The sequence below is a fragment of the Haplochromis burtoni genome, unplaced genomic scaffold (assembly GCF_018398535.1).
Source record: "Haplochromis burtoni strain Fernald_Lab_line unplaced genomic scaffold, NCSU_Asbu1 Contig_141, whole genome shotgun sequence".
NCBI lineage: Eukaryota > Metazoa > Chordata > Actinopteri > Cichliformes > Cichlidae > Haplochromis > Haplochromis burtoni.
Genome location: NW_024582502.1, coordinates 324,187 through 338,344, shown reverse-complemented (window position 1 = coordinate 338,344; position 14,158 = coordinate 324,187). Strand labels below are relative to the sequence as shown.

The 14,158-nt window shown below is 38.8% G+C and overlaps 1 protein-coding gene across 1 annotated transcript in view; it reads left to right on the top strand.

The window, feature by feature from the left end:
• Positions 1-14,158, top strand: part of ctnnbl1 (catenin, beta like 1) — a 69,942-nt gene that overhangs the window by 50,498 nt on the left and 5,286 nt on the right. The window contains exons 14-15 of the mRNA XM_005931482.3: positions 6,330-6,467; positions 7,133-7,205. Coding sequence (XP_005931544.1) covers positions 6,330-6,467; positions 7,133-7,205 — 211 coding nt within the window. The remainder of the gene's footprint in view (positions 1-6,329; positions 6,468-7,132; positions 7,206-14,158) is intronic.

The following is a 14,158-nucleotide window of genomic DNA, read 5'->3' as shown; positions in this document are numbered from 1 at the left end:
GATTGAAGAACATGACAAAGAGCCTGAGGTGTTGACCTGGCCTGCAAACTCCCCAGATCCCAGTCCAATCAAGCATCCATAGATGCTCTGAACCAAGGCTGATCCACAGAGACCCTCCCTGCAACTGTCAGGACCAAAAGGATCTGCTGCCAACATTCCAGTGCCAGATTTCCACAGCGTACCTCAGGAGGTCTGTGTTCATGCCCTGATGGGTCCAAGCTGTTTTGGAGGTCTGATGTATCAGGTGCTATAGCCTTCCCAAGGACTCTGTTGGATACTTTTTTGGGCTTATTTGGTAGTTTGGGCTAATATGTTAAATTTTTTTCTCTATTTTCAGCATCACGACACCAAATAAGGTAATATGTTTGGTTCTAGAAGAAAACGGTAGCCTTAGAAAAACACCTTTTGTTGGTTTTTCTTTTACTCTTTTGTTACCGTCTTTGTTACGATGTTTGCTTTACTTCCCCAACTCTGGCTAAAAGCAGTGCGCCACTGCTTTCCTGAGTCTTTGATTGAGTCATCCAGTCAGGGCTAACTCACAATCACAACTTAAAAGATAAATTACAGGAGAAGTGTAGTCCTGTTCATAAAAGAAACATTGAAGGAAGCTGTCAAAGATCGAGAACACAAAGCTGCTTGAGACTGAACACGGACAAACTGTGTTTTACCGTCAACCATTTCAACATTTGATCAGAGCTCAGCACCGAATGTGTTGTTTTTGCTTGTAAATAGCCCCCACCCCATCTTCCTGTAACACTGCTGTTTTGCGTTTCCCCACTTTGTAAGCAAACGATAACTGATACAAGCCCAGAAGCAGATGACTGTTCTTTGGCTCTCTCCATCAAAACTAGAAATCAGCATGTCGACGTGTGTTCTCACAAAGCAGTGTTTGGTTCAGATTTTTCCTTGTGAACCTCTGCATCTCTGTTTCATAATGAGGCTATCTAACCCCTCCTTCTGGAGTTTGCTTAAGCTTCATCAAAAACCATTAGTTCCTACACACACAGCCACAGTGGGTTTTTGTAAATTGCTGACAAAGAAATCACTTTAATTCTGCATCGAAGTATGCCAGCAAAAAAGAGAGCACCGGAATAACAAGCACACACACACACACACACACACACACACACACACACACACACACACACACACACACACACACACACATTAAGGAGCATGCTAGATAAAGGCTCTTGTTCAGAGATATGTACGCTTATGAACATGTCAAACAAAGACCCAAACAAACCTATGTGGTTTCCAAAAGTATGCAGACTGTTCTATAAATCATACACATGCCATCACACAAACACAAGCACAATGCAGCTGAAAATCACTGCTTATTACTTTGTCTGTACTGTAGCCTAGCTGCCAGGCTCCCCTGAGGTTGCAGTAATTGACTTGTCCAGTCCCTCCTTTCAACACGTTTTTCTTCCTCCGCTTCTTCTGTCCGGTGTTTGCCAGAGGGACCGAGCTGACACACAAAAGATATTGGTCACATTGTCAAAACTTACGAGTGAACAAAACTCTCTCGCTGTAATGAATCCTGCCACAGTGCCTACGCCGGTTCAGCTTTTAATATCCCAAATGTCCACTTCCACTGCTCTCTATAATAAATTGTAAATGCACGTCATGCTTCAAAAAGAACTTCCACTCTCTCACACGTTCGTAGGTCTTTCTTGATCTGTCGAGCTTTTCTTGCTGTTACTGTAAAGTGTTGCAGGTGACTTTTGCAAAATTTTTATTACTTTTTCTTTTTGATGAGGCCCGTTGTTGCTTCTAGTGCTTCTAGTCCCTTAAACCCCCCAAAAAGGGGGGGGGGGGGTATTCATATAGATAAATGAAAAACTTTCAGTGTTAATTCACCTAGATTTGTATGTTCTGCAACTTAGATTGGAAGCTGGTTCCTCTGGTTTTCAAAGCAGTGTTTTCACACAGCTCGTTATCAGGCATCAGCTGCTGGAGCTGAGAAATGTGCCAAAAAATGCAGTTCTCTATTGGGCACTTGAGGCTGGCTCTGAAAGCGTTGCAACCCCCTTAAACGTTCACGTTAAAATTACATTTAAAAAAAAAAAAAAAAAAAAAATCAGTTCCTTGTAAATGGTTCTTATATTGTGCTTTTCAACTCTTAATACTCAAAGTGCTGTATACAGCTTGCCTTATTCACCCATTCATACATGCACTTTTTCTATGCTTTTTCTACCTAAAGGCTTTTCTATCTACATTCACACACCTTTATACTCTGATGAATGCATCAGAGAGCGACTTTGGATTAATATCAGGGATATTTGTCGTGCAGACTGGAGAAACCAGGGTTTGAACCACCAACCCTCCAATTAGTAGAAGACCTGCTCTACCTGAGCTACAGCTTACCAAAAGTGTACAGCTCCTGGTATTCCCAGGTGGTCTCTCATCCAAGTACTAACCAGGCGCAACTCATTTAATTGAATTATCTGACAAATAATATTGCTTTAAGTGTCATAGAGCCCATCCATGAAGGTTGTTCTTCTGTTTTGATGAGTGAAATTATTCTTAGTCATATGTGTTTTGATAGATTAACATACCAGAGTGCTGATCTTAGCTGTCTTATGTCAGCAAAGAAAACCTTGCACACATTTTCTGTGACAACATAAGCCTAACTGCAATTTTCTTTCTTTCTGTCATCCTCCATTGGTGACATCATGGCTTCTCTTGCCTTGACCGGCCATATGTACACTCTAAAATTATACACTAAATGTGTTTTGAGTCTGGGCAGATGCTTTTTCTATTAGAGGTTGAGGTGATAAAGTTCTCAAAATTAATATTAGTAGCTGCCAGGATCATACTGAGGAGGAGTTTTCTGAGCATTTCCCTCTTCCTCCTCTTCTGTCATTTTGAAAAACACCTCTCTCTCCTTGGCACAGTTTCTCAGCACTAAATAAATTAAACTGAGCCTCTGACTGTGGAAGCAAATAAAAATGATGCAAATCTGATACTTCACTGACATTAAAAAAAACATTTTGCACAAGTATGATATTAAAGTGTCAGGGACATTAGCTGACTTGGGTATTTTTCCCCCTATTCTTGTAATTAATGAAGCCTAAAGCAGGGGAAACCATGTGTAACCTGTTAGTTTCTTTTGGATTCACTAATTAAGTCAGTCATGCACCATACAATACTTGTAAACTGAACTTAATAACCAGTTTGCAGCATACATGGCAGCACTCCAAATCAAGTATTTTTTAATCAGCATCACCTGTCATGTTTCAGTTCTGCTCTCTGAATCATTCCAGGTAGGTGTGCTTTATAGTACAAGTAGAATAGTTTTACTTTTTTTTGTTGTTACTTTGTTACTAGTAGCTGGCTGCAAATGTTGCAAAACATATTATGTGTTCCCATTTCTTTAGCTGGAGTAAAAAGAAATGTCAATGCTAACACAGTTTGGGAGGCATAAAATAATATTTTTGGGCCAACAAGGTGATTACTAAGAAGAACCAAAAACTTGGTGTATCTGAGCATGCTATGTAGTTTGTCTTAATTGGTCAAGTGGAGGACAAAAGAAGAAGTGGGCAAACCTAAAAATCCAATAAAGACCTGACAGAGGACCTGTGAGATGCATCTGGACCTCTAGTTGATTTATCTGCTGTTCATCTGCTCCTTATCAGAAGTGATGTCAGTGGAAGGATGGCCATCAAGAAGCCATTCTTCAAGAAGGGAAATGGGGAGAAGAGGCTGAGGTATGCCAGATTACACAAGAAAGTCGGTGACAACAAGGCTTATGAAGAGAGGTGCACCCATTTGTAAAACACAGTTCATGGTGATGAAAAGAAAGAAACGTATGGTCATAAAAAACTAGGAAGAAAAAATAAAAACAGAAAATGGAATGCTGTTGATCATGGACAGGCCTGCTCAGAGCCTGGATGTCATCATTATTGAAGCAGCGTGGGATCTTAACAGAAAACAGAACAAAAATCTGCCAACATCCAAAGAAGAGCTTCGACTGTCCTTTAAGAAGCCTGGAGAAATATTCCTGAAGACTACTTTTAAAAAGCTTGCCTAAGAAACTTCAGGCTTTTTTTCAGAATAAAGTAGGCATACCAAACACTGACCTTGAAGCTTGTTAGACTTGTACAAACTCTGAAGGAAAGAAAGAAATGAAGGTTGACGCAAGATTTTTTTCCATAGTACTCTAAAGCCAACTAAACAACTAATACTCATCAAAACATTTCCCTGATTCACCACGTCTTACTCAAACTGAACACATATGGGACTTTTTAAACCCTCTTGACAGACGGCACTCTCCGCAAACATCATCAAAACGCCAACTAAGGGATTATGTGTTGGAACAATGGCATTCCGTCTCTCCAGCAGACTTCCAAAGACTTTGGAGAATCCGTCTCACAGTTCATCAAAGCTCTTCTGGTCCATCAACAATTTAATAAAAATGTATTTTTGTATAATTATTTCAAATGTACTCTAGTGATGGCTAATATGACATCTAGACTAGGTCACTACGTAAATATTTTATGCAATCTCAAGGTTAATGCACAGGGTTTATTGTGTGCGCTCAGCTTGTTGGTTAGGAGTTAATGTGTTACTAGTCTCAATAGCAATAAATGCCCTAACATTCAGCATCTCATTCCTTTAAATTCATTTTCTATCTAAATGCAAATATGCTTGTATTTAAAACAAAAACAAAAAACAAAAACCCAGTTACAAAGAAGTACTCCCTGAGCAGGGATACCTCTAGTTGAGAATCACTGATGGAGACGTGGATTGTAGTTTTGAAGTCTGCATAATAATATCTTTACCACTGTTTTGCACCACTGGTGCTTGAGGCTTACCTTGTCTCAGAATTCGTTTTGTGTCTTTGATGAAGTTGGATTGTGAGATTTACTGTATCCCCTCCTAATAATGAGCTGACTTGGAAACTGAGATAATCTTTTTCCCCCCCCCCTCCTACAGGAGGGAAAGGCAACGCAGTTTAAATTCAAATAACTTTGTTTCAACTTTTGTGCATCTTTAGTATGTATGGTTGACAGCAACAAGACTGAGCTCTGGGGCTCTATTTTACAATGCGATAACACTCCTCTTTGTAATAAAACAGAATACTAGGCCACGGTTTTACTCAGAGGACACAGAAGACAAAAAATGCCCTACATTTAATGGCTTTATTAACGGTTCTTGTTTTAATTATCTGCATTGTCTTGCATGTTTAACAAGCTGCATTATATACCAGGGCTTTGTTGTAAATGTGTACTGGGCTGTCTTCTCTTAGGAATGAAATCGATAAATCGGGGCTCCATCCTGCTGTTAAATCACAAAGTCTCTTACACTGACATGCTATTTTGTTTCCCAGCATTGCAACATGGTTTAAAAGGGCTTCCACAAAATAGTCTTGTAATGTAGTCCTCAGAAGAGGCAGCTTTTCAATGTGATTGATCTTAAAGGAGAAGTCCTTAGAGATTAAATCATTTGGGTCTGAAGGTCATGGGGATACCCATTAGCTTGATGCTGAAATCCATGTTTTGTTTTTTGCTTTACCAATATACTTTGTCAACCCTGAAATTCTTTTTAAATAATAGAGGCTAGGCAATAAGTGTCCCTTTTCCGTCATTCTGTCTGGCAGCAAGAATCAGATTTTTAGCTGCTTGGTAAAAGTGAAATTTGGCTGCCTCATTGAAAAGTTAGTATTACCATTTATATGCTTCAATATGAAGGTGTATCATTGGAAAATGGTTGCATTTGCATTATCGGTAGCTTAATAAAGCATGTTTCCTGTGAATGTCACCAAATACACTCAGTTTGTCATTCTGCAAATACATGAATATTTCAGTGTTTTTATTACAAGGCCAGTTGCATCATTCACAATAAATAGTGACTTTACTGATGACGTTTAGATGTAAATCTTAGAGGCTGCAATGTGCTATACACACTGTTTGTATTTCTGTGCCATTCTAGTGGCTTACGCTTCAGATTCCCCTCTCCCCTCAGGTCTGCTTCTTGATCTCTAATGATGATTAATGTAGGCTGTGTGCTTATTGGCACCACTGTGTTATTGGCATACTGACAGGACCATTAAGATGGATAACTATGCAAGTGTGTGTACGTATGTGTAAGTGTGTGAGAGCCAGCAGTAGAGCTGTGAAATCGATTGATTTGTTTGTCTGGTCAATAAGAAAATTGATTTGTGGAAGAGGCTGAAAAACAACACCTAAATTAAACTTGGGCTCTGATATTTTTCTGTTTGTTGAATCTTTTATAAGTGTGCCACAAACAACAGAAAACTCTGCTTTGTGCTTGAAAACATTTCTCTTTTTACAAGGCTTTTCTGTCTGTTTGTGTGTGTGCAGGAGATGGTCCGTCGTGGGGAGATCTTGGACGACAGCATGGAGGATGAGTTTTACCTTCGTCGTCTGGACGCCGGGCTATTTGTTCTTCAGTTGATCTGCTACATTATGGTGGAGATCAGCAACTCAGGAATCCCACAGGTACACACACATGTGCACGCATGCGCACACACACACGCAAACTGGTCCTGGCTTGCCAATTTCCTTTCAGATTAATTGTTCTTAACATGTCTGATCACACAAACTATGAAAACAGATGGAGGTCAAATAGCTTTTAATGGGTGCAGTTTGTTAAAGTGTTGCAGTTGCAGCAAAAAAAAAAAATACTACTTAGGCATTTGACTTGCATTATGTCACAGTCTATAACGCCGTGTCACTACTGTTACACTGTAATACTGCTGCTGAAACCTTTTGTCAGGGTTTGGGCTAAATTCTACTGCCTGCAAGGTGCAACCACTGCATTGTTTTCTATATTGTAAAAAATATGAATGAAATATTGGGATAAAGATTTGAGGCAATATTTCCAAGCACTAGTGTTTAAAAGGCCTAGTATAACATAAAAGCCACTATAGTAGAATCCAAGAATAAACATATGGAGCAAACAATTAGCTTAAAGTTGGACATTTTAAGCTGAGCAAACTAGCATTAACTCAAAGTGGAAACTGTCTTTTTAGCTACAATGTTATCTTTAGTTCTTGTTTATCACTAAAATACAGACCAAGTAATAAGACACATCAAAACAATCAACAATATACAGCTTTAGATAATAGGAATTCTATTTTCTTTTCTTTTTTGTCTGCATGTAGCTTCAACAGAGGGTCCATCAAATTCTTAACCTAAGAGGAGGTTCTGTCAAAGTAGTGCGCCACATCATGAGAGGTGAGTAACTTTATCTTCTCAATATTTCCTTAGTATCTCTTCTACTCTGCTGCACATAAACATACAGACACTGTTTTATGTGAAAACATATGGGGAGTGCTTTAACATATAAATGTGTTTGATCAATACACAAAAGGTTATTAGTATTTTTTAAGCGCTGTTAACGTGAGTAAAGAATTTTGAACATAGCTTTTTATTTTGGATGTTTCTGTTATTTTACTTTGCAAACAGGCAAAGTTATTTTACAAAAACCCAAAAAAGCCAGGGTTAAAACCAATCAGTTCCTTTTTGCTGGATAACAACCTGCAGTCGTTTGTTGTGGTTTGCAACAAGTCTGTAACACGCCTTCTCCCCAGGCCATTCTTCTTTGGCAAATCTCTCAAGCTTCTACAAATTTGACGGAGATATTTCTTTACAAGGAGCTACGCATGTTTTGAGTTGTGTTTATGTTGGAGGACAAAATGACGACCCAGATCCAGTTTGGCTTCTGATTGTTGAAATCTTCAGATATCCTTCATTTTCTCAAGTCCAAACTGAGTTCTGGTGTCTTTTGGCATGATGCTTTCACAGGTGACAGCTCAAACTCTCGCTGAAGTTTTTATATTGTGGAAGAAAATCCTCAGTTTTAGCTTGATTTTACAAACTTTGAGTATTACAGTACATAATGTTGAAATGCATCATTGCACAGCAGTGGTTTGATAAAAAGGTTAGTTTTTCAGAAGGCAAATAGTACTGCTTTTGCTTTTTCTGAAGTAATTATGTTATTGTATGCTTAGAAATGCTATGTTATAAATTCCTTGCCGTTAAAAAAAGCAGTTGGAAGAATTCTGACAAAAACGTCCATTCTGATAGTCCTCATCTATCAAATTGAAAGTGTGAAATAATTTTCTCCTTATCTTCATACTCTGCAAATGGGAGAATAATCTGTAGTGACACATTTCTCAGCACAGGCCTTTCCCGTGACTTTATACCAAATCTACAGGTTGATCTGGGACCTTGCCCAAAAGCGCAGATCCTTCACCTTAGAGTGAACAAGGACAAAAGTAGAAAAACTGCATATTTTGAAAGGGCAAAGTGGTGCCTTCAAAAGCTGCTCTTACACCCACAGAGATTTATATTACTTTCAGAAGTGCATTTTATTGACACATTTTGTAAAATCCTGTTTCCAAGTGCTTCTCAGCCTGGCAAGGAAACAGCATTTCAGGGGAAAATGATGGTATAATCGCTGTTCTTTGGCTCTGGTTATTGTTTGATAGCAAGCCTGTGCTGTTTGCCTGCCAAAGTGGTTAGGTTGGAATATAATAAAATACCACAAATAATGTCATATGCTCCTGTTCTCTTGAACAAAGAAGTAGGCCTGGGGAGACCCTGTCACTCTGACCTTTGTTTAGTATATTCTTCCTTTGCATTTGCAGTAGCAGAGGTCACACTTGGGACCTTGTATGAGAGGGGTGTCTTTAATATTTAGACTGTCCTGAAGATTACGATATAGACAATTCAGATGGAAAAATAAACACGATAAAATCGAGCATCTAAAATATCCAGGCAGATGTGATTGTTTGTTTTGTTTTTGTTAATTGTATTACCTTTCTGCAGATGGTAAAACAATATGATGAAATTGAGCCTGGCTTGCAAATCTGAGCTGATCATATTATCACTGAGTAGAGCAGAGACAGTCTGTCTGTCCTTTATTCACTTTTTTCACTTAGCCAGAGATTTCTCCTCGTGCTATATTTGTTTTCTGCCGTCAAAGACCTAGCAGGTTGTGTTATTTCCTTCGCGGCGCGACATCCATCCTTCCCGTATCATTGTCGGATAAAGCTCGAGGACGTGGCTCCGTTCACACACCCTCTGGCTCTCTGTGGCATGTAACACTGTAGATAGAGCCATCCGTCACACATGGCACTGCCAGCAAGCGTGGCATTTCTCCAGTCCTCCCCGTGTGCGTGTGTGCAGGAATTTGTATCCTAAATGTGGCTGTGTGACTCTTTGTTTTCATCTGCATATTTGCATACACGCACATCGTGCTTGTCCACACTATGTTTTTGCTTACTTACAGAGTTTGTGTGTGTGTGTGTGATTGCCATTAGCATGTCTCCATATTTATTTGTACGCACATGTCCTTGCTTGCTTTTATCTGCATATTTTTTAGATATTAACAAACCTTTGAGAGGAAATCCTTGCAGATGTTTACTTCATTTCTGATTCAGTTTGCATTCTGTACTCGTGCCTGCCCTTGAATGTTTTCTACATATTAATGTGCATGTTAGGTTCCCTTGCATGATCTTGATGTGACTTATTTTTCATAAACTATATTGTGTTTATGTGTTCTGCAAATAACTGTGCGTCCGCATACATAATAGCTTAGAGCCATTGCATATGTCTATCATAATTCATCTGCGCGCGTGTGGTTCAGTGACCTCACCCTTTCTACTAGGCCACAGTGTGTGGAGCTATCTCCCATTTCAAGTGCCCCACCCGGTCAATGTTAAACCACAGGAAAAGGTTAAGCACATGCAGTGTGTGTCGCCTGCTCTGCTATCTTGACCTTAACGGCTTTAGCTTACTGAAGAATAAAAAACTGCTCCGCAGGAACAATTTTGCTTGTTGTGAAGTTTTTGGTTTTGAATTCTGAGGTTTATGATTTGCCCTTTTTTTAAATGTTTCAGTTGTGATAACTTTGTATAATAATACTTGGATTTTTACCCAAGTGTTGAAGCTAATTCTTACACTTAAAGTTATGATACTAGTAGTTTTGAGCCTACAGTGGACAAAAATGAATGCAATTCTTAAATATTCAGTGTAATACCTTCAAATAAAACTGAAAGTCTCCACTTCAAATTATTTTAACACAATGAAAACCAGCCTTTGTGCCATTGAACTGTACCGTTGACTAAAACAGTACTTAAGCGACTGTGTCGATTAAGAAGTTGGGTTCTTTCTTGCAGCACATTCTTGTGGCATGAATCTTTATATCAATAAAGATGTTAGAATAGTTTTGGGGGTTTTAAATCAGAGACCACCCTGACTAACTGCTGATGCAAACTCTGTTATTTTGTTCTATAAGAAGTTCAAAAAAGAGCTTCAAGGTTTACGCCTAGTCAGCCTTCAAGAGGTAAAGAAAGAAAAAGGTGCAAAAGAAGTCTTTACGCTGTATTTAAGCTAAAGGTGGAAGTTGACCAAAAATATTGAAACCCTTGCTCACCCTCCCATCACAAAAGAACAGTTAAGTAATGTCAAGCCCTTATTCCAGGGACTAGAAATTATGGCTCCCATGGTATCGTGTGGGGTGAGAACATGTACTAAAGAAAGAACTTGCAAGACTTAAAAATTTGAGATGGACCGATCCGATATTACGTATCGGTATCGGTCCGATACTGACCCAAATTGCTGGATCGGATATCGGCAAGAAATAAAAAATGTAATCCGATCCATTAAATATCAAAAAAGCACCTCACAAAACTTGCTACACGGCGTAACTCGGCTCATAACCGTAGCAAGTTGCAGCAGTATGCATCACGTGATAGAGCGGCTGTGTGTATTTGTAGCCTTGCTAGCAATCAGGCATTTCATCTCCGAGGAAGTTATCCCAGAGAGAAGTAAAGCAAGTGTGTAAGTTCATCTCTGAATGTTTGTAAAGCATTCCCATGGTAAGCTTAACAACCAATATATGGAGAGACTGCCTCTCTCACTCTCCTCCTGCTACTTCAATCGTGAAACTGATCAATGATCAGCTGATCGGCTTTTCTGTCGGGAGTCCGTCTCTCTTCTTTGTTTTTGGCCCACTTCTCACCAGAACGAGGAAACCAGCGGCTGAACAACAGCAGCACGTTTAAGCTTGATAAGCTGTTGTTAGAATTTATTTAATATTACTTCTACTCAGGATCTTTTTCTACGTAGCGAGCTGGAACTGGCTTGGCATAAAGCTGTTGTAAACATCGTTCTTGCAATATCTCGTCACTGCGCAAACTTTCGAGCTGCGCTGGTAGGCACGATCTAGCAGTTTAGCCAGGGGGGCCGATAGGGCATTAACAGGGAAAAGGGGGCACAAAGACATACTTTTCTTTCTTATTCTCATTTAAAATGTCTAGCTTTTAATAAATAATTATCTGAATCTTACACCCAAAGTTTTAATCTGATGTAAAATGTATAGAAGTCCATTACTGTATATAGTAACTGTTAAGTCTAATATACCCTAGTAAGCTATAGTACTTTTTCCTTTGGGAAAGTACCATCTGTGCAGTCTGCAATTCTGTTGAAGAAAGATGTTGAATCTATTTAATAATTCTTGAAAAAGAATTTATTTCTGTGCATTTTTCCCCCTGCATCAAATTAAATTTGATTACATCGATTAAGCAACATGAGGTGAAAGGTGGTTCCCTATTTTTTTTTTTGCTGGGAGTTTGCAACCCTATTAGTTAGGTTGTTGAATATTTCTGCTAAGTACTCTTTAAAATACCAGAATAGGGAGGATGGAGTAGGCTTAAGTTTATTAGATTGATCAGTGTTGCTGAACTATGAAATATTTTGGGCGCAGTGTTTTTTTTTTACATACAGGTGGTATAACAGAATAGCTTTAGTGTTGTTATTTATTTAAACTTGAGTAAAAACTTATACAAAATGCAGCAAGATATTAAAAAAACGTTTTATTGATTAAAAAACACACTATATCGGATTCATATCGATATCGGCAGATATCCAAATTTACGATATCGGTATCGGACATAAAAAAGTGGTATCGTGCCATCTCTATTAAAAATACAAACTATTGCATTTAATGTAAGTAGCAAAGTCCACCCTACACAGACTTTCTCTGAAAATATCAAAAATATAGACATAGATAAAAATTTATTTGTGTTTGTTAGATGTGCTGATGAAACTGGTTTATGAGAAGAAAATAAACATTTGCAGCAATTATTGTTTTTTGAAGTTTATGTCTTGCTAAATGTTGTCATGGTATCCAGATTTTAGAGAGCTTTTGCAGTATCTTTTTTCCCACTCTCTTTGTTTGTTTGTTAAAAGGCAAACTGCATGATGATTATAGACGGTAGGTTACCCCACTGTGGGCATATTCTGTACCAGCTGTCCTTTGTTCAGTGGGATCACAGTGGCTTGAGACTGGTTTAGCAGTGTTTTAAATGACTTATGGTGCTCCAGCTGCAGCTGTAATCACGCTGAAAGTCCTATAGCGTGTCCCTATCCTTGGCTGCCGTTGCAGAGGCTGCTCCTGGAAATGATTCTCCTTGTATTCATGGCAGATCCGTCCCAGTCACTGACCTGAGTAATGGCGATGCTCACTACTGTATTGTCCTCTGCCGTGTTGCCGTGGTGACAGAAGGAGAGGGTACCAGCATGCCAAAGAAAAGGTTCTGCAGAGAGTTGAAGAGTCACGGAATCTCTGACCTCTCTGTCTGTGTGGCTGACTGCAACACCATTTATAGACATGGAGACACTGGCACTCGGTCACAATGACAGGCTGGCAGTAATAGAGGCCATAGATTATCATGTTTTTGTTGAGTTGCTTTCTCTGAGTTGCCCCTCACCTGCTTTTCTCAGTCACCCTTAAAATTGTGCCTTTTTAAGTAAGTCTCATTCGCATCCAAACCTCTGCGGATCAAATTAAAATCCCTGATTCTGACATTCAAGGCTTTTGTATTTGCACGAATCTGTGGACAAATCTGCATCCTCATATCTGCAGATGCTGGTCTAACTTTACACTTAACTTTATGCCTAGTGCTGTGGCCTGCTATAACCTAGCTCTCCCCTGAATACTCAATGATGGAGTAACCCGAGCAGATTACTGTCATCCTGAGCGTCTTCTGACCTGAGCTGAGTGTTTGTACTTCTAGAAGCACTTCTTGTAGCGTGCTATGCTGCCTTTACTTCTAACTTCTTTCTAATGTTGCTCAAACTTAAATACATGTCTGCAGTCTCACTTCAGTTATTTTTTTGTGGTAAAGTAAGGTCTGCTCCTGTCTGCATGCCAAATATCCTTGGGGAAAGTACTAATGTGTGGATGTTAGATAGGAGCACTTGTATAGAAAGAGTATAGAAAAAAGTGCTTGTGTGAATGGATGAATGAGCAAAGTTGTGTAAAGTACCACTACATAAAACCACTACATAAGAACTGGTCCATTTACCATAAAAATATGAAAATCTCTTTTTGCACTTGGGCGTCTCCGGTAAACTTACTGTAGCATTCATATCTACTCAACATTTAAATAAATATACTCTTCTTATCATGTAAGAAAAGGCAAGAATTAAGCTTGGCAGAAGTGTGGGTTTAGGTATTTAAGCTCATTGTCATCTTAGTGCTTTAAAGAGCCATTGTTTTCTTCTTCTTAAATAGTTTTAATAGTTTTAGCTATTAGGTATTATCATTGTCTCTCTACAAGTTTCACTGTACAGAACCGTCAAAGAATTATGCATTTTTCAAAAAATCTCTGTTAGCTCAAGCTGTTTAGAAGAGAAAATCAAAACTTGGCATGGATTTCTTGCATAAAGCTGACAATAAATGTCAAACTCAACTGTACGCACAGCTTGGCATTTTCCATTTATTTACTCTCAGATTTACCTCAGACTTCATCTTAGTGAAATAAGCATTGACCTAAAAAAATGAAACTAACATGGAAGTGCCACAGACTGCAGTCCCTCGACTAGATGTAAATGATTATTACAGTGGCCAAACTCGGCTAATTACTCCGTTCATTACAGCTTTGCAGGGACTTGAAATTCTGCTTTTACTGACTACAGTCTACTCATCTATACTTTGGCTGTACTGTGGGCTTTAAAGCATGATAAATGCTATCTCCAACTGAAGCATGGTGTTAAAATCATGTGAAATATTTTTCTTCTTTTAGAATTTCTGAATGCAAATTTTATACATACATATTTTGACCTACAAAGGTTGACATTACTTTCCATGAGTGGCATTACAAAGTTAAAATTCCTAA